Source organism: Apus apus, chromosome 2, assembly GCF_020740795.1.
Source record: "Apus apus isolate bApuApu2 chromosome 2, bApuApu2.pri.cur, whole genome shotgun sequence".
Classification (NCBI taxonomy): domain Eukaryota; kingdom Metazoa; phylum Chordata; class Aves; order Apodiformes; family Apodidae; genus Apus; species Apus apus.
Genome location: NC_067283.1, coordinates 83,470,141 through 83,496,087, shown reverse-complemented (window position 1 = coordinate 83,496,087; position 25,947 = coordinate 83,470,141). Strand labels below are relative to the sequence as shown.

Below are 25,947 nucleotides of genomic sequence, written 5' to 3'. Positions count from 1 at the left end.
TTAGGGTAAGAAAGGTTTCAAAGCTTATTGAGGCTGTTTAGAAGGTGGCATAACAGAGAAGAAGCTAGACCTAATCTCATCCATAGTGTTTAAAGGGCACACTGAGTGGAACAAAGGTTCCACCCAGGACCACCTAGGATTTTAATGTGTGTGGCACTAACTGATAAATCTTGAAAAATAACTTGAGAAAAAAACATCATATGTGCACTTTGTACAATCAGGGAATCAGGACTTGGGAGCAAATAAGGGAGCTAAGTTACTCAGCTGTGTACATGGTCCCTGGAGGAATTGACTCTTTTTTGGACTGTAGAATGCTATGGGATAGCAAAGAACTAATTGTTCTTTTCAGATCCAGCTTTTTAATATCTTTCTTCACTGCCTTTTGATGACTCACTAGACCAGTCTTGACTTTAAAGAACTCAGTAAAATGCCTGCTTCTGACTTAAACAGGAACTTTTTGGGCCCTGTAAGACCTGAAATTACCACAACGTAATAAAGCAAAATAATTATTTAACCTAAGGAGTGAGTTACCTGACTTCATTGGGAAATATCTGGAGGAGTGTGAAACACTGAAATTAATTTACAAGTGGGTTGGAATTTTTTGAGATTTAAACAGCAGCTCAAGGTCCAAAATAGTTGGACAAGACCACTAAGAAGGAACAGACATATTCAACAGATGGAAGAACAAAACTTGCTACAAGTGTGCCCATGGAGGAGAGTAATACTTGTGCCTTGAAATTCAGTTAGGTATGTGATAAGAATTGCTTTTAATTTGTCATACAGTTCAAAAGTGAGAAGAAGCTGTTAGCTTGCTGAGCTCAATTTGTAAATGTTCATGTAAAATTTGGTGCACCAGTTTCAAGAGCAGAACTTGGCACCAAGCAAAAAGCCATAACTGTGTGCTTGCAGTTAGAAAGCACAGCTCATGCACTTGCCATTTTATGAAGTTTGCATTTTGAGCATTTTGGGAAAATACTCTTTGGTACGTTTTCTTTTAATAATTAAATCTTAAACTTTTACCTTTTGAAAAACACTATAATAAAGTAGTAATTTTAAGAGGCCTGATATTCAGGTAGTTCATTTTTTGAGGACTTAATTGTCTTCAATGTAGATATAAGTATCTGAAATAGTAGAACAACTGATAAATATTTGATTGCTTAATTCTTATGTCTCTAGGCAGGCTAATTAGATATTCATAAATAGATATTTTTTTTTCCTCAGAAAACAGATCAAATTAACTTTCTCCTATGAATATCGAGTGTTTGGTGGTATCAGTGAACATGAGGCCTTTTAACACAGACATAAAATACTTTAATTGAAGTAACTGTATAGCCCCAGTAAATATCAGTACGATTGCTAGCTGTGCTGTTGGAAATAGAACGTTTATAAACATTTACACTTTGCTGCTTTGTATGCTTAGAAGTTTTCTATCTAAATGACTGTTACTTTTTTTATAACTATTTCAGCCCATTCAGCATTTAATAATACTTGAAAATCAATTAGGGGGATTAGTGAATAAGGAACTTGGAAACAGCTAGAAGTGTTTGACCATTCCTAAAAATATATTTTTAATGCTTTCACTTAAAAAAAAAAAATAAACTTTTTATTATTGAATTGGACTAGTCATGTTCTGTGGAGGAACAAGACAAAAACGTTTGACATGGCTGCTTAAGCTGTTTTTCAAGAAGTGAAAAGATGTAACTATGCCTGGTAATCCGCAGCCCTATGTAAGTGGATGTGGAAGTCAATGAACAACAGGAAATTTACTGTTGCTAAAGACTGCCTGTACATACCTGCATCTTGAAAGCTGGAATGTCAGTTGAGTAATATTTAATCTGCTTTGGAAATTGTGTTTTTGATATTTTGTGGTTTTTTTCTTCAATTGTGTTTTTGATATTTTGTGGTTTTTTTCTTCTAGTATCGAGCAACTACTCTGCCCGCATTTAAGTATTATGTGACTTGTGCCTGTCTCATATTCTTCTGCATTTTCGTTGTGCAGATTCTGGTACTACCAAAGTAAGTGATCTTTAATGTGTGCTCATTCCTATGTATATTTGCTCATTAATGTAAAAAAAAAAATGTAGAAGTAAAAAATTTTGGAATTGTCTGATTACAGAGGTCAATTCATGGAAATGAAACTGAACAGAGAACACTGAGGATTTCAGCCCACATTCAAAGTTATGCATGTTTTTAATTATAAACACTGTCAATAGTGTGATGCCAATCATTAGTATCAATTGTTCATTCATTTAATTTTTTTTCTGTGTCTTTAAAAATGTGTGATCATGACAGGAATGAAATTCACAAAGTAAAAAAAAGTAATGCAAGCTGTATAATCCTTGTGATACAGTATTTCTTCACTTATATTTTCTCCTGTGCAACTCTTTCAGGAGTAGTATTTATAACCTGAGTTGATTGATAGGTCTTGTGCTGTAGTATTTTTTCACATTTTAATTGAAAGCCAGAAGAAATCGGTAGGTCACTATAAATCAACTTTCCAGACTGTAGATTTGTTTTTATAGCATATATAAAGTTTTATGGACTTCTATTCAGATGTTACACCATTTTCTTTGCAAAGGATTTCCCAGCTAGTTTCTAATACAAAGACACAAGCCGCAAAGGGACACTCTTCCAAGAGTGTCCTCCATGTGGTTCAGTCTGACTTTAGGCATTACTGCTGCAAAATACAAAATTAAGAGTCATGACTAATTTTATTTTTTATTACACATAATGACTACATTTTACAAGCTCATACTGTATTTTGGTTAGCACAGGAATTAATTCAGGGAGATTTGTGGGTTGTGATGTAACAAAACCCAAACTTGCATCTAGCTAGTTCTTTCCAGCAGTATGATTTATGAATCTGATTATGTGTTTTGAATTCAGTCATGAAAATGTATTTAGATTTATCATCTATCATACATGTAGGGTGCTCATTTTACTATATCCTTGTCCTTGGTCTCTTAAACCAATTCTGTAGCTCATTAAAATAAATCGGATACTTGAAATTAGTAAACTCTAGGGAGATCTATTCAACTGAGGAAAATGGCCTCCAACTTGTAAAAACATATGCTTATATTACATGATCTCTTTCTAACATCAGAGCAAAAGGTACAAAACTTTTATCATTTTCATTACCAAAATGTAAATTATCTTTTAGTCCTTTTATACCCTTGCATATTGAATTATAAACATGAGTGGTATTCAGCTTCAAGAGGTTTGTGGATTAATTTTGTTGTCCAAAAATGGACAACAGAAAGGCAAGGTATTATACAGTTGTTTGCATCTTTATTGGAAAGCTGGGAGCACTGCAAATAAATAAATAAATAAATAAATAAAATTAAATCATTACCAGTTTATGTAGTCATCATAAAAGTAGCTTAAATTGAACATACTCCAGTGCTGCAAATGCTATTTGCTTCCAGAAAATAAATAAATTAATTAATCCTAGTTTAGTGTAGTATAATCTAGCCTTTTTTTCTTCCAAAAATCTGACAAGAGCTGTAAAAGGTGATCTAATGAAGACAGGGAGATAAACTTTGTCTTTAATTGGGTTTTACTGATTCACTGTTCCATTACTCTGGCTTTGCAGCAGTTTAATATCATCGATTTCTGTGCAGGCATACCACCTGCTACTTTAAAGTAGATTTGGAGATATTTGATGGTGAGTAACATCCAGCAAGTTTCAGGTAATACGTAATATCTCCAAGATCACAAGACATTTATTTCAAGGCTGAAATAATTTATTAATTATTTGCTTTTCCCTGGTGTCAATAAACTGATGTGGTGTTTTCATAAAAATATAGAATTCAATCAAGTAAAAAATATCTTGGGGTGGAATGTATCACAAGGAGTAGGACTTTATTGTGACATTTAAATGATAGCAAATCTTGATCATTACATTTCCTCGGGACAGGCTTTCAGTGGCTCTGTAGCATTCTTGGTTTACCAAGAGGCAGAAGTATCTCTAGTAATTCATGACAACTCGATGTTCTTTATTTAGGGAAACAATCAACTTACATGGAGGTGCTAGTGTTTGTTTTTTGAAATGCAGACCTGTGAATGGATGAAAGCTATTCCTGTTGAACAGGAGTTACATCTCATGCAGTTCAAGGAAGGGATCTGTTTGGGGCTACATAAAAGATTCTTGCCGAGTCTTTGTTCTCTGAGGCTGCTAAATGAAAGACATTGTGTCCTTTTGTCCTGAGTCATGCCAAAGTAACAATAATCTTTTTCTACCCATGGAAGGTGGTTAGAAAGCCTTAACACAGTATTTCCAGTCAGGCACAGCTGAATTTCTTTATAGAAAAGGGAGTACTTTCTAACTTAGTCTGAAAAATATAAGACAGTATAAATGCAAGAAAAGCATAATTATTAGCTATTTTTCTGCTGCATCTCATTTTTAAAAAACCCTCAAGTGAAGTTACGATACTAAAATAATTTTTCTTAGCACTGAAACTGCCATACAGTTAGTCTACATAGCCATTGAATCCATCCATAGCTTAGTGAAAACGTAAGTTAAACTAAGAAAGAAACGGCTACTAATAGATACCAGAAGAGTCTGAATTCAGTATTGCCTTGCATAATTGTAATTTTTAATTACTTCATTATCATTTTATGACCTCAAGAGAATTTGCAATCAAATAGTTCAAAACATGGATGTTAATTACCTGGCAAGCTAAGGAAATGCTCTCTGTCCTGTTAAGGGACATGTGCCATAAGTGACATATTTTCCAAAAAGTTACAAAAATGTGGAAAGGATACATTCTGTTTTCCATTTTTCAGTATCTTTATCTTCAGAATAAATTTTTATTTTTCAGTCAAAATGTGACCAACAAGACATAAGTATGCATAATTTTTTTATTTTTTTTCCAATCTCATACAACCTGATTTATATGAATTATTCAAAACAGATACTTATGAAACAAAAAAAAAATATTAGAAGAATATCCAAGATTTCAAATTGTTTAGACTTGGAACTATCTGAAGCCTGGGAAGTTCTCATATTGTTTTTTCACTGTTAAACACTGTCCCTCTTTAGGTTATTGTCAAGATTTGTCCTGTCAGGGTTGCTGGTGGGCACCGTAGCAGAGAGCAGACCTGTCAGAAATGAGGGCATTCTTTGAGGCATAGGAAGATGCAAGTAAAAAGTTAACTGGCTTATGAGATCCCAGGTGCTCTTCTGACAAAGTTTGCCCAGATCTGTCAGTGCAATCTATCTGGTGATTTGTGCAACGTGTTTGATGACTATACAATAAAAATCTGCACTGATTTTGTAATGTTCCAGTGACAAAAAAAGGAAAGAAAAGAAAAAGGAAAAAAAAAAAAAAAGTATGTTATAGCTTTCCTGTGGTCATTTCCTCAAATAAGGTTTGGTTATGTTGACATTAAACTTTTAGGGTTTTGCTTCCCACTGTAGCATTTTCAGCTCTCTTCTTTCCTTCTAGGAGCAGCAACTATTTCAGCTTAGCCTGTCTAAAACAGAAATCCTGCTGTTCCCAGAAATGGGAAATGGGGTGTGGAGAGCAAAGATCTTTGCTCAGTTTTTTCTCTGTACTCACCACTTAAATCTGGATTCTAAGACACCACTTTTCCTTATCCTGGGTCCCTTTCTCTTTGTCCTCCTGACAATCAGAATCTTGTTCACCTTGCTATGTAACTCTTTCTCTTGTGCCACCTCAATAACATCATTGATGATGTAAACCAGCTACAAAGACCTTGTGTTCTTGCCAGTAGCCCAGGTGATCAAGTGGTACACAAAGTTGTCCTTATGCCATGTTAATTTTATTTCCCTTGCTCTCCAGTTTCCCTCACAAACATCTTCATTTCTTCTTCTACAAGGATGCACTCCCAGTTTGACTCACAAGGCTATTCTTGTGTTGAATAATTTCTTAAGGTGTTTGTAACCTTTGTATCAGAGAAAGAATAGCAAGTTTGAAATGCAGGAATGGTTACTTGAATCATACTGAAGGACATATATGATTTGAAGTGTTTTTGCATATATAAAAATAATTCTGTTAATTATATTAATTTTCTTTCATCTCTTAGTAAATTTTAAATTCCTAAGAGACTGTAGTTTTACATGTTCTGATGTACAGCTTACTGTCTCAGTCTCAATGAGAAATTCTTGGAGAACAAATATTCATAAGCAGTTCATTTTCAAATAACTTCTAAAAGAAATATTGTTTCAAGATTAATATATATATTTTGAATTTTCAGTTGTTTGTTTTTCACCAGCTATTCACATCAACACAAAGTCTTCTGAATACTTCGCATATAACAGGTTCTCTGAATGATTGGCAGGGAAGCTCATAAATTACTCTCCAGAATGCTTTTAATGGCAGCAATATGGCATCAAATTGATTTGTGAAGTTAATGCTTTTTTGTTCTTTCCTGAAAATAGCTTCTATAACGCTGCTGTTAAAACAGATCACAATGTTTTCCAATATTTGTATGTAATGTAAGGAAACTGATCCATAGAGTTCTACTCAGAAATTTTTGCTGTTATACCTTCTAAAATGTATATGTTTCAATTCATATGGTATCCCTAAAGAACAACTGTATGCTTTTATTAATAATGTATTTTAATTCTGAATCATATATTTATGGAGGAGCTAACTTCAAATGTAACATTTATTAGAGTTTTGTGGAAAAAGCAAGGGCTATAAAACTTATTAATAAAACAACATGCCAATATTTCTAGCATATAAGATTTTAAAAAATAAAATATTAGCTGGTGCTCAAAGGAGTTGAGAGATATATTTAAATTCTGTAAAAAATGTCAAATCTGTGGTTAAAACTGAAAGCAGACACTCAGATGAGGACTTCATGATGGCATATAGTTTCCTTCCTTGAACAGCTCAGTTGATCCAGAGCTTCTGATCTCCCCTTGGCATTCATTAAACAAAATTAGGTCTCACTGCATCCTTCCCTAGGCAGCCATGCTAAGTAGCTGTCATATGGTGCCTGATGGAGCAGTTATTCTCTACTGCAATGTTCATATAGGGAGAATTATGCTTTTCACAGAATCACAGAATCGTCATGGTTGGAAAAGACCTCTAAGATCAGAGAATCTAGCCGTCCACCCAGGGGAAAAGTACAAAAACAAAAACACAGCACAAATCATAACCACTCGCCCAACAAAACCAATAACACTAGACAACCCACAAAAAACCCACCGTGCCCACTAGAGTATTCCCTGAAGTGCCACATCTACACATTTCTTTAATATCTCCAGGGATGGTGACTCCACCACCTCCCTGGGCAGCCTGTTCCAGTGCCTAACTACTCTTTAGGTAAAGAAATTCTTTGTAATATCTAGTCTAAACCTCCCCTGGTACAACTTAAGGCCGTTTCCTCTAGTCCTATCATTATTCACTTGAGAGAAGAGGCCAGTGCCCACCCCACTACAATCTCCTTTCAGATAGTTGTAGAGAGCAATGAAGTCTCCCCTCAGCCTCCTCTTGGAGATGGAAAGATTATGGAGTATCCAGGATTGTGAAAGAGAAATAGATTGGTGGAGTAATGCCCTACCATCCTTAAGACAAAACCTTAAGGTGCAGGCTTCACAAGAAACAGAGGATTCTCTGCCTTCCTGTCACCTGGCAGAGGAAGGGGACCTGAGAGAAGAGGGGAACTGGAAGTGGGTCCCTGCTCAAGGCAACAGGCAAACCTGCTCCCAGCTTCCCTCACCTTTGCGTGTGTCCTTACAGAACAGGGATATGGCCCTGGATCAGGAAAATCAGGTAACAGGTTACTGACAAAGGTCCATCCAGGGAGTTGGTGAGACAGTCTGCCCCATGCATTAGGACTGCCTCTGTTAAGAACAAAAGGAAGGTAATTGTTGTGGGAGATTCTCTTTTGAGGGGAACTGAGGGCCCTGTATGCCAGCCAGACCCAACCTGACTGAGGGGCGACCTCATCAGTGTTTACAATTATGTTAAGGGCAAGTGTCTGGAGGACAGAGCCAGGCTTTTTTCAGTGATGTCTAGTGATAGGACAAGGAGCAATGGGTGCAAACTGGAACATAGGAGGTTCCACGTAAAGATCAGAAAAAACTTCTTTACTGTGAGAGTGACAGAGCACTGGAACAGGCTGCCCAGAGAGGTTGTGGAGTCTACTTCACTGGAGACATTCAAAACCCACCTGGACACGTTCCTGTGTGATGTGCTCTAGGTGACCCTGCTCTGGCAGGGGGCCTTGGACTAGATGATCTTTCGAGGTCCCTTCCAACCCTTAAGATTCTGTGACTCTGTGTGATTATGTGATTCTTCTCCAAGCCAGGCAATCTCAGTTCCCTCAGTCTCTTCTCAAAGGATTTGTTCTCTAGACCCTTCACCAGCTTTGTTGCTCTTCTCTGGATACTGTCCAGCACCTCAGTATCCTTCTTATAGTGAGGGGCTCAAAACTGCACACAGTATTCAAGGTGCAGCCTCACCCGTGCTGAGTACAGGGACACGAACACCTCTCTACTCCTGCTGGCCACGCTATTCCTGATGCAGGCCAGGATGCTGTTGGCCTTCTTGACCACCTGGGCACACTGATGGCTCATATTCAGCTGGCTGTCCACCAGCACCCCCAGGTCCTTTTCCACTTGGCAGTTTTTCGGCCAATCTCCCCCAGGCCTGTAGCATTGCATGGGGTTGTTGTGACCAAAGTGGAGGACCCACCACTTGGCCTTGCTGAACCTCACACAGCAGCCCATTGATCCAACCTGGCCAGGTCCCTCTGCATAAGCCTTCCTCCCCATTTGGAGAATAGATGCATGCCCAGATTGTTTCTGCATCCCTGTTTCTGTTTGCTGAATATCCAGTGATGCTATTTTGGCTAGACTTTCCTGTTTAAAGCACAAAAGAAAAAGAAGAGCTAGAACACTGAGTAAGGATGATTTCAGGAAGTGTATAGATTACTCATTTATTTTCATTTCAAGTCTCTTGATGTTTTTTTCTTTTCTTCATGGTACTTAGTTTTCCTTCCTATCCTCTAATAATTCAGAATCTGTGGACCAGCCAGTCAAATTTGATATGAAATGGAACTTTCAGAGGGATTGAATCCCTATCCATTAATGAAAGGCAAGTCACTATACTGGGGCCTTTGCTGACTGAGATACTGCAGCATTGAATATATCACAGGTTCAAGCTGCAAGACACTGAAAAGTGGATGTCATTGTCCCATGCAATTGCTTTTCCTACCCATGGGAGGGAATGTACACTACCAACAATTCATTTTGTATGTCTGTGAGAGTCTTAAATTACTATAAAATCATCAGCATAGCAATAAGGTTCTTCTTTAATACAGGCTTTCTAAAGTAAAACCAAATCAAAATATTGCTGTTGTTAATACACTCTGTCGTTTAGATTATTTATGTGAAAATTATTATCTTCTCATGGTAATAGTTTTGCAAAGTCAGAGGTAAAGCCAATTCAAGTGTTCCTGAGTTGAGAAAAAGGCGAGCAAAAGTCCTGTCATTCTGTTAAGGTTAGGAATTGCTTTTCCATGGTCTTGATGTTTGGAAGTTGCAATTTGCACATTTTGTATCATCAGTGTTATACAGAAAGAAAGGTCATGCTACAAATGTGTAACAGAGAAATTAATACATGTTTTCCTTTTCTTGTAGAACATCTATTCTTGGAATTTCATTTGGGGCTGCGTTTCTCTTGCTTTCCTTCATTTTGTTTATCTGCTTTGCTGGACAGCTTTTGGTAAGTATTCAAGGAAATGTAATCCACTGGTGAATGGTTTCTTGTAAATAAAATGTTCTAGTTTTGCCAAGTCATTCTGCTTTTGCAGAGTACCAGCTAAATGAGAAAGGCTCGAATGCTTAGTCTTCTGAGGACGTTGTTTTGTCCATGTTAACTTACTGTAAAATGTCCTAATTTATCTGAAAAACAGAAAGCACCAGTGCAGTGACTGTCTTTACCTACACCAATGCTCTCTTTCCCCCATGAAGCTAGATTCTTTGAGCAGTTTGCATAATTATTTGATTGATTGCCTTTTCAAAAAATTTTCTTATTGTCCTTACAGGAGGCCACTCATCTTATGAGAGCTTTAATTTGGAGGACTGTGTATTTGTTTAAGTATTGTGTAAGACCATTTTCTGAATTTAGAGAATATGTCATAAAAATAATTTAACTTGATACATAAAAATTCCATAGTAAAATTCATTTTTTGCCGTTGAGTGGCCCAGGTGTTATTTCAGTGCCTGTTAGCGTGCCCAGTAATATGCTGAATGTGAGAATTTAATTTAATTCAAGATTTGGGCAAAGTATTGCCCTCATTTCAGTTATTCTCAATTTGATCAAACACATAACTTCGTATTGAACAAAGTATTTCAGTATTTGTTAGAAAGTGAATGCATTTTTAATTTGGCATGTAAACTGGAGTAAAACTATCGGTGTACTTGCACTTAATCCGCACTTCTCCTTATCTGTCTTTACACTTTTTCACTAGCTCCCATGAAAGAAAGATCATTTCTAAAAAAGCAAAACATGCACATGGGAAAGACAGCTATGTCACTATGCAGTAAAGCAGTAAGGAAAGGTGGCCTGGCAGTTAAAGCAAGAAACAGAGAAAGCTGAATTTTATTATTTTTCCCTCTTCCCTTGTGAGACTTTTAATTAACCAGAACATTTTAAGAAAATATGATTATTGTACATTTCAGCTGTCTTTCCAATAAAATAGAGAGGCTTCCGCTGTTCAGGAATTAATCTGAGATACAATGCAACAGTATCTTAAATTTTTCAATCCTTGGAGTGAGGTCCTAGAGATATTGCTATTAAGTAACAACAAAAATTAGTTCCCATGTAATGTCATACTGGATTGCTGTTTTTTATTGACATAAGAGTAAAATGATTGAGTCAGAGCACTGCCATTGAAAAAGCCAATTAAAGGAAAAAAAGTACTTCAAGGAAAAGCCAGCATTTTTCCTGTATGAAAAATACCAATGAAATTGTATCAAGAAGTGCTGGGACATACACTCTCCTGGGCTTTTATTCATAATGTAGCTTGGAAGGAATGCAAACATGTAAAGAGATGGCTAAGCAAAAATCCCAAGTCAGAGTTGAGGAGTCGTGTCACTTGAATGACATCTAACACCCACTTTCAGTGCTGGTTTTCCTATGTCCTGTATGTACTTTAAGTACTTCACAGAAATGGAGACCTATTATTGCATTTCTGTTGACTTCCGAGATGTCATGTTCTAACCTAAACAGCTTGAAGAGGGGCCATTTATGTCAGTCTTTATGAGTTCAGCTCCTCTAATGCAGAAGCTATACTGCTAAGAAGCCTTTCAGCAAGTAAGTTATGACCATAGTTGATGCAGCTCTGTCTTTCCTTCACAAGCACAGACATAGTTCTGTAAGGTGATGGATGAGAGGCAGCTAACAAAAGTACACACCTGCACATAATTACAGAGTTTAACATCACAAAAAATCTCTCTTCTAAAAATGTACAAAAAAAGAAGATAATTGTTTGTGCCTGACTGACCTTGACAGATGAAAACTGTGGTAAGTTGGCCTTGGCTGTGGGCCAGACACCCACCTAGCTGCTCACTCGCTCCACCTCCTCAGCAGGATGTGGGAGGAAAGCAGGATGAGACCTCATAGGTTGAGATAAAGGCAGGGGAGATCACTCACCGATTACTGTCATAGACAAAGCAGACTCCACTTGGGGAAAAGTAATTTCATTTCTTGCCAATTGAAGTAGTTTGGGGTAGTAAGAAACAAAACTAAACATGAAAGCCACGCCAGTCCCTCCCTCTCCCCCAAACTCAGCTTAACTCCTTCACTCCAGATTCCTCTGCCTCTCCCCAGGCTGCACAAGTGGAGGTGGCGGGTGATCAGTACATAAACGTTTCTGTTGGTCCTTCCCTTCACGCTTTTGCCCTGCTCCAGCATGGGTCCCCCATGGGCTGCAGTGCAGACCTCTGCTCCAGCACGGAGTACTTCTTTCTCCTCCTCCTCCTTCTGCTCCTTCTCCAAACTTCGTGTTCCCTCTGCTGTTTCTCACTTTTCTTTCCCTCCTCCTCTCTCTGCCCAGCATTTTCTGCCCTTTCTGACACAGGTTTCCCCGAGGCGCCCGCCCGTGGCTGAGGGGCTCAGCTGTGCCCTGCGCTGGGGCCGCTGGAGCCGGCTGTGTCCGGCGCGGGGCAGCCCCGGCAGGCCCCCTACCAGCCTGGGCACTTGCGCCTGGTACACAAATTTGCAGTAGTAATAGCTAAATATTTACACGACTGTTACAGGATTATTAGTGTGGGACCTGTAGTGCCAGCAAAGACAGCAGAGTGTAAGTTCAAGTTAGGACACCTGGCTATCACTGCGTTGTGTGCTGGTCTCCGTACTCTGACACTGCCCCTTCCACTGGTACTACATGGCTGTCACCACCACAGAGTAAGTCACACAAAACCAACTGTGAACAAGTTTCACTGCGTGATTTTCACTTCTTTGGTAAATGAAAAAATCCGCATCCGAGCTCTAATGCTAAAATTGCTAGCTGTATGGAAGTTAATTACAGTACTGTAAGGAGAGATTTATGCTCACTCTTTCACTGTGAGTTTATCGTTAGTTTACTGTTTGGCAGCACTACAGTGTGGTCCAGCTCAGGCTCTTGTGGTGTGATAATATCAGTGATTATATCAGAATAGGAATGTTTCCATCAAATGATGCAGCAGAGTGGTAGCACAAATAATGAGGTTACAGACTTTCAGAGCCTATCTTAGCGCGTGACATCCCCTGCCAGCCTTGGGCACAGAGGCTGAGGGCAGGGAGAGCTGGCAGTTCTTACAGAAACAGTTGTTGTCCCATAGGCATTAAACCTTCATCAATCCTAGCTAAAATTGGCATATGTCCTGAAACTTGGAACAGACTTACATCTTTTGTATTCTAATTACTTCATTGTGCTGATGCATTTTTATTTTTTCAAACTTTTTTAGATAATCACAGCATTCAGACTTAAATTTTAAGTTTATGAGCATTTTTGGCTTCAAAGAACCTTTTTCGCTTATATTTTCAAATTTTTAATGTAGGTTATTCTTTTTTATTGATTTTGAATATTTTCTTTGAATTTTCCTTGAGAGGCTTCCTTCTCAAATTACATGCAAATAGAAGACAGTGATTGTCCTTTAGCTCATATATTTCCTGTTTCTCTTTATCTTGATGAATATTGATGACTTCATGGAATCAGTGTGAAATGCCTCAGGCCTGGTAATAGTTAGATGTGTTTTACCTCCTAATGTGAATGCAAGGAAGCAGAGATCTGCTTACCTAAATAATACATTAGAAAACGTAATGCAATCAATAGAAAAAAAAAACACACCACAGTAACATGTAAAGGGAAGATCTCTGTGGTAGCTGAGGTAGCTGGCTGAAGAAGTACTAGTCTCAAGCAGATGTTCTTTCTGCATTGATTCAAATATGGTATCAAACTTTTTGCATTACCACATACTCTTTGTGCCACTTATTTTCCATTAATACAATTTTGTTTTTTTGTTGCATATGTTTATACCTCTCAAACCTATTTAGCTGCTTCAGCTAACAAGGAAGATTGGAAGTAAAAGCATTTCTTATCATCTCATCTGAACCTGTTTATAGTCTCTCTTAAATATCCATTTGAACCATGGAATTAGCAGAACACAACATCAACAAACAACAGAAAATAACTGGCTCCACAGTTGAGAAAGATGCTCTGATTTGAGATCACCAGAGCATCCAATGAAGTGCAGCCAGTGTGTGGGCAGTCTTGTCCCTTTTAGAAGACAGCATGTTCTTTATTAGCTGCCACACCACTGTACAGAGAGTTATACACAATCTTTACCTTCCTTTGCAAGAGATTTGTCTTTCACTCTAAAGCAATTGGCATTGGTATTTAACAGTCAGAAAGACTGTCTACACTTAAGATACCTAAAAGCTTTGCAAGGACAGGAATATCAGTAATAATTTCCACTATTTGGAAATTTTTTTCAACCTGGAATCTTAACTCTGATATGAGCGTCTCTCTTAACGTAAAAATCTTTCATACAAATGAAAGATCAAGACCCTTTCTTCAGTAGTAAGGTTTTGGTTGTAATTTAAGTTTAAAACCAGGATGTAGAAGGCGGGGGAAACCCAGAGAGGCATTTTGACACATACAGCAGGGTCTATGAAAGAGTGTCATCAAACCTAAAAGTCATTCTGATGAGTCTCGGGCACAGGCACCGCAACAGCAAATCCATCATCACTAAATTAAGTACTATGTTCAGACTTCAGGAGCTGTTAGAAGTGTACTGATTTCAGTAATAGAAGTCATTTGCCTTATTTCTTCTTGATTTACATGTTTATGACATGGTATGTAATTGTGACCAACTGAAGAAGTTACCTAACCTGGTGAAAAATCACAAGTTTCTTGTGTCTGTTGTGCCAATAAGTTCTCTTTCCATTTTTTTAATGAGCGAGACCATCTTGATTTTTTTTTTTTTTAAATCAGCAATGTTTTCTTTTATTGTCTTTGCCCAAGATGAGATTTTTTTTAAGTTACCTCCACATAAAGAGTTACTGAGTGTACTTCCTAATACCAACAGTCTAGCATGCAAGCAGTTTTCCTTACAGTTAATTGATAAGAAGAATGAAAGCAGAGAGCATCCAGATTGTTTTGAAGGTTCCTTTACATGTATTACCTGACGGGTGATGTCCCTGATATGGAAGTACTGCAGTATGATCACAGATCATGATTCCTGTTCTGTGACGCAGTTTTTGCGTGGTAGCATCTTAACATGGAGATCAAGACTTAGTCAACATAAATGTAGCATTCAGAACTGCTTCCTCCAGCTCAGTGCCCTGAGCACTGTCTTTAAAAAGTCATTCAGGTTTGCTCTTTCTCAGAACCAGCGACTCTTTAAATATTTCATGTGAAACTGAACAACTTTTGACAAGAGGGACTAAGAACACATTAGCTTAAAACAGCATATAACACAGCGAGTTTCTTTGAATGAGGAGAGCAGCACAGGAAGTACCAAGTTTGAACTGAGTGCCCAAAGGCGTATTTATACACCTGTTTTCTTTCCTTTGAATGAGACAGCTGAAGTGAACCCTATGGCCACTGTAGCGTGAACCTTTGTGAAGGATAAGAAATACAGCAAAGTGAAGTTTTTTCCCGTTATTTCTTCGTTTAGGATTCTAACTTGTCAAGCTAGTTGTATCCAATATAAGTTGAGTAGACCTTTCACCTGGATGTATTTTGTATGACAAAAATGCCTGGCTTAGATGTTCAGGTGGCACCATGGAGTTCAAAAGCTTGGTGACGTACTTGGTCCTTTTTGTCACAATAGGACCACAATAAAATATGTGAAGTATAAGCTTGTGTCTCTATACAAAAATCACGCTTCTCCAAGCTTAGGTCAGTGTAATCACTGTCTGCCAGTCACCCAGTTCTTTGGATTTGTACTTCGGTGTCTTCTTCAAGTCTGGGTGAAAATGAGCATGTGAAAAAATCTGGATGTTTGGGCTTTGTTTCTCTTTATTTCATTCTTTTTAGAATCAGTATTAGTAAAACATTAAGTTGTCTTTACATGCAAAATGAAAGAACAATAGTAGAGCTATAGAAAATGTGATTTACTGGCTTTCTGTAAATATGAGGTCTTCAGTCAAGATGTTCCAACCTCTACTAGCCTGCGAAGGAGAAGTGTGACAGCTCTTGTGACACTGTCTTTCATCTACAATATAGCTGTCACAATTAGTTCTCACACTGGTTCCTCGATCTCACTCAGAAAGACAGCATTCATTGTGCTAAATCCTGAAGTAGGTTTTTGTATGTGGAAAGACAACACATTTTAATAACCCGAATATTCAAAATAAGTTATTAGTCACTATCATGCTGAGCTGTCATATCAGATTTAACACGTTCAGATGTAAAGGTAATACATTAGTCACCTTTTGTACTACAAATACCTGTTATTTCTAGTCTGTACATTATAAACACTGAGCCATATTCTGCTTAGAATAAACACAGAAGCTAATGCTACTGAGATCTGATGTCTCAGCCTTCTTACATGGTTTCCAGAAATTACTACTTTCTTCATGTAATTTTCCCTTTTCTTAAGAAAATCGCAAAGGAGACATAACATTTCCAAGAAAAAGTGTTTGATGTAAGCAAATGAACCACCAAGATAAATCTGCATAGATCTGCCAGTGATATTTGAGTTGGAATTTAATGATCACTCCATCACTCCCGTTCACTTCCAGGAGTTCCTTAAATTTCCAGCAGTCCTTAACTGCTGCAGTTGTCATATATATGCACTGGATTTACACTGCTCAAAAGTGAAATGATGTTCAACAAATCTGTTCATTTACATGGAGAATTACTGATCAACAGTGTATTGTTTCATGTTTTCCAAGGAATTTATACTCAATGGTTTAAAGTTTTTTAGTGTGAATCAGGGTTTTGTCACAAATTTCCCTGTCAGTTGCTTCACTGGCTGTCAAGAAATGAATCACTGAGTTCTGGTGTGCTTCTGATTTACAAGTGGAAATACTATCTACAACTGAATTTTTGAAGTTGCGGTCTTCCTCCCATTTTTCTTCAGATCAGAGCCAGCAATATCTATAATCTTAGCAATAGTAGCTAGAAGAATGGAATCTCCTCACTGATTAATCACACTGGAAGAATGATATATTGTTTCCTGAAATTTATTTTGTTCTCCAGAACTTTTCTTAGTGATAAAATATTTTTTTTTTCTTTTCTTTTTTTTTTAATGGAAGCAGAAAATTAGCTTTTTAAAGGTATGTAGAAAATAAGTCCTTTTAGTTTCTCCTGCCTAAAATACATCAGCAAAGTCAGGTGATGCTGGTCAAAAAATTTGTAAACAAAGAAAATTTAGAATTTTGGTACAGAGTTACGAAAATCTGTTCAAAAGTGCACAGGTACTTGGAAAGCAATAAAGCATTCCTCAGCTATTAATGCAGTTTTGAGCATGGACATTGCTAAGTAATCTAAGAAATTCTGTACTGTATTTTTTTCAATTATTACTTTAAAAAAAAATGAAGGAAGCTGAAATTTAACAATTGGAAGCTCTAATGTTAAAGTAGAAAAGTCTGAGAAGTCTCCATGATTTAACAACAATATTTGTGTATTTAGAAACTGGTATTTAACAGAGGTTTTTCAGTGTGAAAACTATTTTTATCTTCAGATTTAATATAACACAATTTGCTCATTTCTGCAGAGGAAATAATCAATTTACTTTGCTTAGCTCTAGAAAAGCATGAAAGCAACTTTTAAATCAAATTTTCTTTTCTTTTTTTAATTTTTTTTTCTTTTATCTGTTACTAAGCCATGTTTTTTAAAGTTCTGAACTAGAAAACAGCTGCTACAGCTGGTCGGATCCAGTGGAGTTCAGGAGGCAGCTCCTTCTTGGTAACCTGGAGCCCAGTTTGATGGAATTTAAGACTGAGGCAATTTTCCTGTCCCACTCCCATCAGTGGGAAGCTCTCAGTACCATGTCCCAGGTACAACCAGTAGTGAAGTTAAACACATATTCCCAATAGGCATATACTGCACACACAGATCCTTGGAGGGAGTAGCTATTTTACAACACCCACGTAACAACAAGCAGCACTCACGTAAATACGATCAACACTGATAGGCTAGTTCCTCCTTTCTGTCTGATCAGGACTTAAGGTTGCCAGTGGAGTATACACACACCCTGAATATCATCATCCACAGGCACACTCATATTTGTGGGTCACTCAGTATTGTCGTTAAGGCAATACAATATCCATGCCCAGACTCCGCTCCCCTTACACAGTGACTGGCTCAAATCTCTGCAAATGTAGATCTCCGATTACCAGCGAGTCCAGCCTGAAGCTTCTTAATAGTTACAGACATGCTGCCCCACACATCCTATGGGTCTCTCCAGGTTCTGGTCTGAGACACTTCAATTGCTGCCACTCAGGCCCTCAGTTTCCTCAGATACACCATCTATCTCCCTCCAGTGCTTGGTACCTATCCTGTGCTACTTGCCATCTAGTCCAACATGAAGTTACATCATTAGATTGGACATTAGAAAAAATGTATTCACCAAAAGGGTTGTGAAGCATTGGAACATGTAGATGTGGTGCTTAGGGACATGATTTATTGGTGGACTTGGCAGTGCTAGGTTAATGGTTGGACATGGTAATCTTAAAGGTCTTTTCCAATCTAAATGTTTCATGATTCCGTTTGCTATCTTTTGCACACATGCAGTCTCAGAATAAGGACTGCGCTTACACGGAAAATGGTTAGAGATAGGATTTATTACGAATATGCAATAGACTCATTTAAACAAGTGTCTTTGAGTCTTCTTGGTAGGTTTCCCGCCAGAAACTGTGGCTGAAACATTCTCCTTCCATGGTCTTAAAAGCAGCAGATTCTGTGGCTTCTGCTCTTCACTGATTAGGTTACTTTAGTTCCACCATCTGGGGAACATTATATTCCTTTCACTTTCTCAGTATTCCTGCCTGGTTTTGTCCCTAATCCAACTTAAATGATTCCAGCTACTTCTAAATTTCTAAGAAAATCAAAGAACAATGTAGGTGAAGTTGTAGTAAAGCTCAGGCAGTGCTATAACAAAAGCAAAGAGAAATTTAAGGCATGGTTTCATGACTGTTTTAATTTACCATAAATCCATTCTCCATGACTCATTATGTTTCAGGCAGACTAGAAAGATAACTAAATGATTCATTTTTACACAGATCCATTCACTGTGTCCAGTTGAACACTCTCCTTCTTAGGCTTTGTGCTTTTTACTTCATTGAAGCGAGAAGGATGAAAAATCTTTTCTAAAATATACACATGGATTGAAATTATCTTGACATTGACTATGTACTTAAGAGTGGAGAACAAGGTTTGGAACCTCAAAAAGGCATTAGCAGGAGTTTCTTGCTCAAAAAATGCAGTTTCCTTGAGTTTATGTGGGTTTTTTCTTAATATGGGTGAGGAGTAATGCATATATAAAGCTGCCTATTTTTTCCCTTTTCTTCTTCCACCCTTATGATTCCAATTATTGTTTCACCTTCCTGAAACTGACTTCATTTACTCAGAATCTGTCCAATCCAGTATGCAAAACTCCCTGTCGTAAAAAGAAACAATACGTAAACGAAGTTCTAGATCTGTAGTAGACTGTCCAAATAGAAAGTAATTAGGTGGGAGACAGTTATGTGTGGTAGGACAAAGATGTTCATGCAAGCTACATGTCATGTGTTGTACATCTCATAGTGTAATTTAGGGTCCTGCAGCTACTGAACCTGATAAGTGCTGTAAATTAAGCCATATATTTGGTAGGTTTTAGTGCTGGAGTTCTCATTTCAAAGACTCCCTGTGCTCGTGTCTCTACTGATTGCTGTGGCCGGGGGGAAAACAATATGTAAAGTCATAGAGAAAATTAGTTGATAAAAAGTGAATACTTCTGTGGAACTGTTGTGTTCCTGAACTTTTCATTGCGTTTTTTACAGAGGTTTCAGTATAGCTGAATTTGGCATTTGGAAAGGGCACAAGATGCTCTTAGGCAACCTTATCTCCTAATTGCTAATGTTTTAAGAAAATTAATAGTAATTAAATATGCCAGAAATTGTTGTTTATTGTGTGTGAGCATCTTCTGCCTCTAGGCAGTATTCATGTATGAATAGAGGTTATTGCAGTGTGTTCTTGGAAGCAGGTTAAATGAGTCAGAGTTTTTTTATTGTTAATTTTTGCCATTATATAAGAAAAAAAATTCTGTTCACTAAATACTCTGTGAAATTTTAAGTCAAATTTTTTAATGAAATGCTTATTTCATGCTTATAGACAGTTTTAGGGAAGGTTGATTTGCTTTGCTGAGTTACCTGTCACTTACAATGAATTATCAAACAAGGCTCCAAACAAATGAAAGAAAACGCAGAAACCCATGATTTGGTAGACCGCTAGGGATATATCCTTGTATATAAATATATATCTATGTATATATCTATGTATGTATATAAAGGCTGTATCTATGTATATAGCCTTTATCCTGTGTGAGGGGACCTCTGTCTCTCTCTCAACGACTTTGCGGAGTCGTTATTTACATTTTGAAGTTTCCAGAGGCTACCAAATAAGGCTCTTTCAATTGAGGCAGGGAAGGTCAGTTTGTTTGCTTGTTTTTTACTGATGTTAGAGGTAATGACACTTGTCAACTCTGGATTTGCTGTTGTTAGTAATGTATATTGAATGTTTAGTAAAATGCTAGCAAATTATCATTCTTTAACAGAATTTATATTATAGCAGATATTTTATCTAAATTTGCATTTAGTTTCCTGTATAATCATGATCTGTAGCTCTTATGAGAACATAACAGTTGAATACTTCTCTACAATGTTTCAAAATTCATGCTGCCCTCAATCCTGAACTTTCTTAATTGTAATAAAATAAACTAAAGCTCTTTTTGTTTTCTCTTTTTCAAACTCTTTGCATTTAGCAATGCAGCAAGAAAGCATCAGCTTCATTGTTGTGGATCCTGAAATCATCTGGAATAATTGCAAACCGTCCTTGGCCACGGATCACTCTTACATTGACAACCACTGCTATAATATTAACTATGGCTGTATTCAACATGGTAAGGGCATTTGAATTTTTCTTGGATTTTCTTCTTTTCAGATATATATTTCTTTGTAGGTCAGTATTTGTTTAGATGTTGAATTTCTGGCGCATGGCTATGCCAGGAACCTACTTGATCATGATTGCCAGAGACAGAGACGTAAAGCAGAAAACATACTGTGTAATGGGGACTGCTGCAAAGGGGATGCTCACCAACAGCTCGGATCCCAGCTAAGCTCACTAACGGAAAATGTAATTTATAAGGAATAGAAGATAGTTAAATCCCAGGTTTAGATTGTTCAAATCCCTTGCTCATCTATGCATTGTTTCAAAAAACAGTGTTGCTGATCTCCTCACAGGCTGTGTGGAAGACTTTGTGTGAAACAAACTATGCTTTATTCAGATTTGTGATGCTCCTCTGCTGATCTGGTTTATTTTTCCACATTTCACGGAACCTTTAGTCAATTATTTGTTACAGTAAATGCTACACTTGTCAGAACGAAGTAACGATGTAATGTGGGCTTTCAAATGTGAACACTTAACATTTCTGGTAGAACCTTCTCTCTTGTTTTTCCTGTTAAATTATCCTAGTCTTGCTTTTGTTGGTTTTCTTTACAGGAAAGTAGGTATTTTCCTTTCTTTTTTTCTGCTTTTATTAAGGAGAGGAAATAGTAACAATTGCGTGTTCAAAATTTTCAACTCAGGTAATTAATTTCATGTTTAAGGCTGATGATAGAGAAAAAACTCAAAGAAGAAGTGGCTGGATATGAGAAAAAAAGCTCTTTTTTCAGCAGTGAAAGCAGTTAGCTGTGAGAAACATTTTTCTGAAAAGTTGTTGATTCACCATTACTTCTTGTTCTCAGCTGAAGACTATATGCCTTTATGAATGATAACCTTTAGACAAGCAAAAGTTATCTTGCTTATTACAGGACAAAACCCAGAGATGGAGTAGTTTGTAAAATGAAGGTCAGATTAGACTTTCTCTTACTTTGAACTCTGTAAATGTATAAGAAGAAATTAAATAACCTATTTGGGTTTAAAATATACTTAGAGTTTGTGCAACCATACAGCTATTTATTAAGTTAAAAAGTGTAAAAGAAGATACAGTCAGCAACTTTTTTTTCCTTTGACTGAAGTTTTTCCAGTGTGTACAGCCCAATTAAAATTTGGCCTTCAACTAGTAAAAGCCACTTTAGCAAAAAAAACAGTTGTTCAGTACATCATTTGCAGAAAAAGTTTTTAATTTTTTTGGTTCAAGTCCATTTTTATGTGGACTGAATATTACAACAGAACTTAACAGGCTGTATTTTAAAGTTTTTGTACCGTATCAGTAATGACTGCAGTGGTACAAATAATCATGTTCCATGATATTTATGAGATGATAATTTTAGTACAATTCCCACCTTGAAACTAAACCTTAATAGTTTGACTAGCAAAAATTACTTCAAATGTGATTGTGAAATTTGCATTTACTTAATATTAATAGCAAATTGTGGGAGAGACTCAGAAGTATCATTATTATATCTCCAAGCAACATGTACTTAATAGCAGAGTCCATTAGCTGCATTTATTTCCAAGAACTCTTTCAGTAGAAAAAGGCAAAATGTAGCCATTAAGATTTAATGGAGATAAAAATCATCTAACCATCCCACACCTAATAAATCATAATTAAGACCAAAATGTCAAATAAAACTCAGTCTTTATGGTCAAGGGACATTAGAAAAGAGTGGGAGTGCAATTTTATTTCAAATTAGCTGTTTCGGCAGACATCTGAATCTAGTCTTCATGTTTGAGAGAATTACAGGAGGGAAGCTAAAAAACTGCTAATGTAACATTAAGTATAAAATACTTTTTAGCTGAAGGGAAAGAGTGACTAATGCTGCTTCCATTGAATGTTAGATCTGGTGCCATATATAGAGTAGGGCAACAATCAATGGCTGAGGAGAAGCTTTGCAAAGCTGACCTGCATTAAACCAAACACAAGAAACTACACTGCAGGGAACAATACAGACATCTCAGAGAGACAGTAGGACTGCATGACTGCAAAGGGTTGATTCTTGGAAGCTGAAAGAATGACTGCATGCAATACATTAAATAATTGTGCCTCACCATTCTTTGGCATTTGCATGATCTCAAGGAACATGGCGTAACGAAGGAGCCCTGGAACAGCTCTCTCTTTCAGTGACTTCTGCATCAAATGTGTGAATGGTTCTTGGCATAGTAACAGGATCTCAGTGCTTTTCTGTTCCAGAAAGGTGCCCTCACTACCAGTTTTCAGATTCAGGATCATAAAATCATAGAATCATAGAATAGTTTGGGTTGAAAAATACCTTTAAAGCTCATCTAGTCAATCCCCCCTGCAATGAGCAGGAACATCTTCAACTAGATGAGGTTTCTCAGAGACCCATCGATCCTGACCTTAAATGTTTCCAGGGATGGGGCATCTACCAGCTTTCAGAGCAACCTGTTCCAGTGTTTCACCACCATCATTGTAAAAAAATTTCTTCCTCCATATCTAGTCTAAATCTACCCTCTTTTCTTTTATTACCCCTTGTCCAGTCACAGCAGGGCCTGCTAAAAAGTTTGTCTCCTTCTTTCATATAAGCACCTTTAAAATACTGGAAAGCCACTATAAGTTCTCCCCAGAGCCTTCTCATCTCCAGGCTGAGCAATACCAGCTCTTTAAGCCTGTCTTTTCTATGGCCCTCCTCTGGATGTTACCTGCTTTCCTGTCTTTAACCAGAGTTTGAACAACTGGACTGTTTTCTTTGAAAGAACATGTCTTTCAAAATGTGAAGACTGACAAGAGATTTGAGTATTTTTTTCTCTATTGTTTAATGTACCTCTGTGAGCACAAGCTGCCTTAAAAGATGCAATTGTTGGCCACTTATTGTTCTCCCTCATGTTTTAATAATGAAAAACAATTAAGTAAACCTGCTTCTGTCCTTATAGTACAAAGTTGGCTGCTTTAGTATACGTTCCTTTTAGTGTAGCTAATAGAGTTGCCAACCTTGCTCAGGGCTGTATTATTACTAGGCAAGCTCTTTGGCAGAAACAATCTAATTATATGTCCCCACAATGCCTAGCACATTGAACACCCTCTTTGGGGGGTGCCTAATGCATTTATTTTAAGAAGAATAAAAAGACACCACCTACACCTTAATGTGGCATAAAAGTTGGAAGGAGAAAGGGGAATGAGCAGCTGCAGTCATGTCATTTAAGTGTTACATACAGGATCCTATCACAAATCCATTCCGGATTATAGACAGAATTTAAGAAACTTGCTAAAATCAGTATCAGTCTAGGTACACTGCACTAGCAGGTGAGATACTGTCCTGAAATAATGTTTACAGTGGTTCTGGTGTCTTTCAAGTGTGTGGAGAGAGAGTCCTGCCATCAAGTGATCACTTGCTCCACAATCCAGCAAAGACGAGCCCACAAAAGTGAGCATCGCTCCATATCTATCAAATACCACAATGGCATTAGAGTATGTAAAGGCCCAGCAGGCTCCTCATCTCTCTCACCTGATGCTGCTTTAAGCTTTGAACAAGGCAGTTGCTTACCACTGCATATTGCCTTTACAGGGAGGTTGGGACTTGAATACATGGGGACACATAGATAGTTACACATTTTCACTTAGCACACAAACTTTTATAAAAAATGGAATTAAATTATTGATCAACTTGAATTAGTTGAGTTTGACTATTAACAGGCAGCACACCTCAGGACACCAAATAACACAGATCCATCAGCAGTTTAAGCTAAGACAAAATGCTCTACGCAGTGCAGTACTCTCTGGATCGTCATCATCCTTTTCCAATTTATCGGTATTTCAGAATCCTTTTTTTCTTATTCAAAAAGCGTGTAATAATCTCTGTAGGTACTTAGAGTTCCAGGCTTTCCTTAGACTTCTGCTTATGATCTTACGAAGGGGAGGAATGATACCAGAATTTGGGATTCTCCATATTATTCTTGGGGCATTCATGTGGGGATCTGGGGATAAATTACTGACTCAGCTGACAAACCAACCAGTATTTTTTAAAGGAAGCAGTGATATGCATTTTGAGAAGAAAGTTTTCCTAAGTTACATGGATATTTGGAGGGTTGGTAGAAAAATTAGAAACAAAGGAGTCCTGCATGTTTGCCTTAGAAGTTCAAACAAAAGAGCAATGTTGAACAAAGCATAATTTCTTGGGTTTTGTGTGTGTCTTAAGAAAAATGTAAATTCTCTAATTCAACCTATGATACCAGACTTGCATGCTTCTGCCATGCTTAAAAGTATACTTCTCTTGCTCTCTCTTTTGCTGAGCAAAAGAGTAGGCACAAACATGAAAAACTTAGTTTACAACAGCACTATAAACATTGTAGACTGTTATGTCTTGAGTAAACTGCATAGCTCTTCTGATATGGCAGAAAAGGAATTTATAGTTCAGTGTTCATATGAGGTAAGGAGGTAGTGGAGAGAGAGAGGGATGGTGACAAAGATGGCTGTTATACTTTTCTTTATAGTCTTCACATGTCCATTTCCAGTGTAATTGTGTATAATAAGGAAGAGAAAACAATGATGGGATCAAATTAAACAAGCTGTGTATTCAATTGAGCTGCATGTTTTGATAGCATGCCAGATGCTGCTTTTGTGTTTCTGTTGACTAAGCAAAGCTCTGCTCTGGAACTGCTGATCCTGGAGCACCTCCTTCCTAAGGAACTTACCTCTTGGGCTGTGGTGTTTCTGACTGGTGTGCAAAAGGGCACTTGTTAGTGTTCTTAGGGTAGTCAGCACCTTTCTTTTTTCCACTGAAAATTATATTAGTATTTGTCTTTACAGTTCGCTACTGCCTGATGTTGTGGTACCACAGGTTGATGACCAGATTTGAACTATCCATGACACTTGAATCAGTTAATTTTGCCTTTTATTCTGTGATTGAGTACTTCTCAGCTCTCTCCCTTCTGCCCACCTGTCACATATTAACTGTTAAAACTTTACACATTTTATTGTTTATTCCATAGTTTTTAATTCAATGTGCATTTGATTAGCACACTTAATATTCTTCCACCTTTCCTTCTTCTCAGTATGATATTATTCTATGTACATTAACATGGAAATCAGCAAGCCCACTTGCTTAGTAAGGTGAGATATAATCTGTTTAGCTTGTCCACATCTACAGGCTATTAGCCAGTGTTCATTTTAAAGCCTTTGTTCTGGTACCTTGTGGACTGTAGAGAAGAGTTGAAAGTACCTTGGTGAGAAAGTTGTCTCTGTTTTTAGTAAGATCTAAGCTAGTGTATTATGTAGTCTTTTGCAGATCCTTGCTCAGATAACAAGAAAGATGCACTGATTTCTTATCCCAAGTTGTGAGGTAAGGATGTGTCACCACATGGCTCCTCTTGAAAGAA

The 25,947-nt window shown here is 37.3% G+C and overlaps 1 protein-coding gene across 2 annotated transcripts in view; it reads left to right on the top strand.

Annotated features, from left to right (window-relative positions):
- The window catches only part of ADCY2 (adenylate cyclase 2), a 230,638-nt gene that overhangs the window by 165,872 nt on the left and 38,819 nt on the right, over positions 1-25,947 (top strand). For both annotated transcript variants that reach the window (XM_051611652.1, XM_051611651.1), the window contains exons 14-16: positions 1,919-2,016; positions 9,617-9,701; positions 20,435-20,572. In XM_051611652.1, coding sequence (XP_051467612.1) covers positions 1,919-2,016; positions 9,617-9,701; positions 20,435-20,572 — 321 coding nt within the window. The remainder of the gene's footprint in view (positions 1-1,918; positions 2,017-9,616; positions 9,702-20,434; positions 20,573-25,947) is intronic.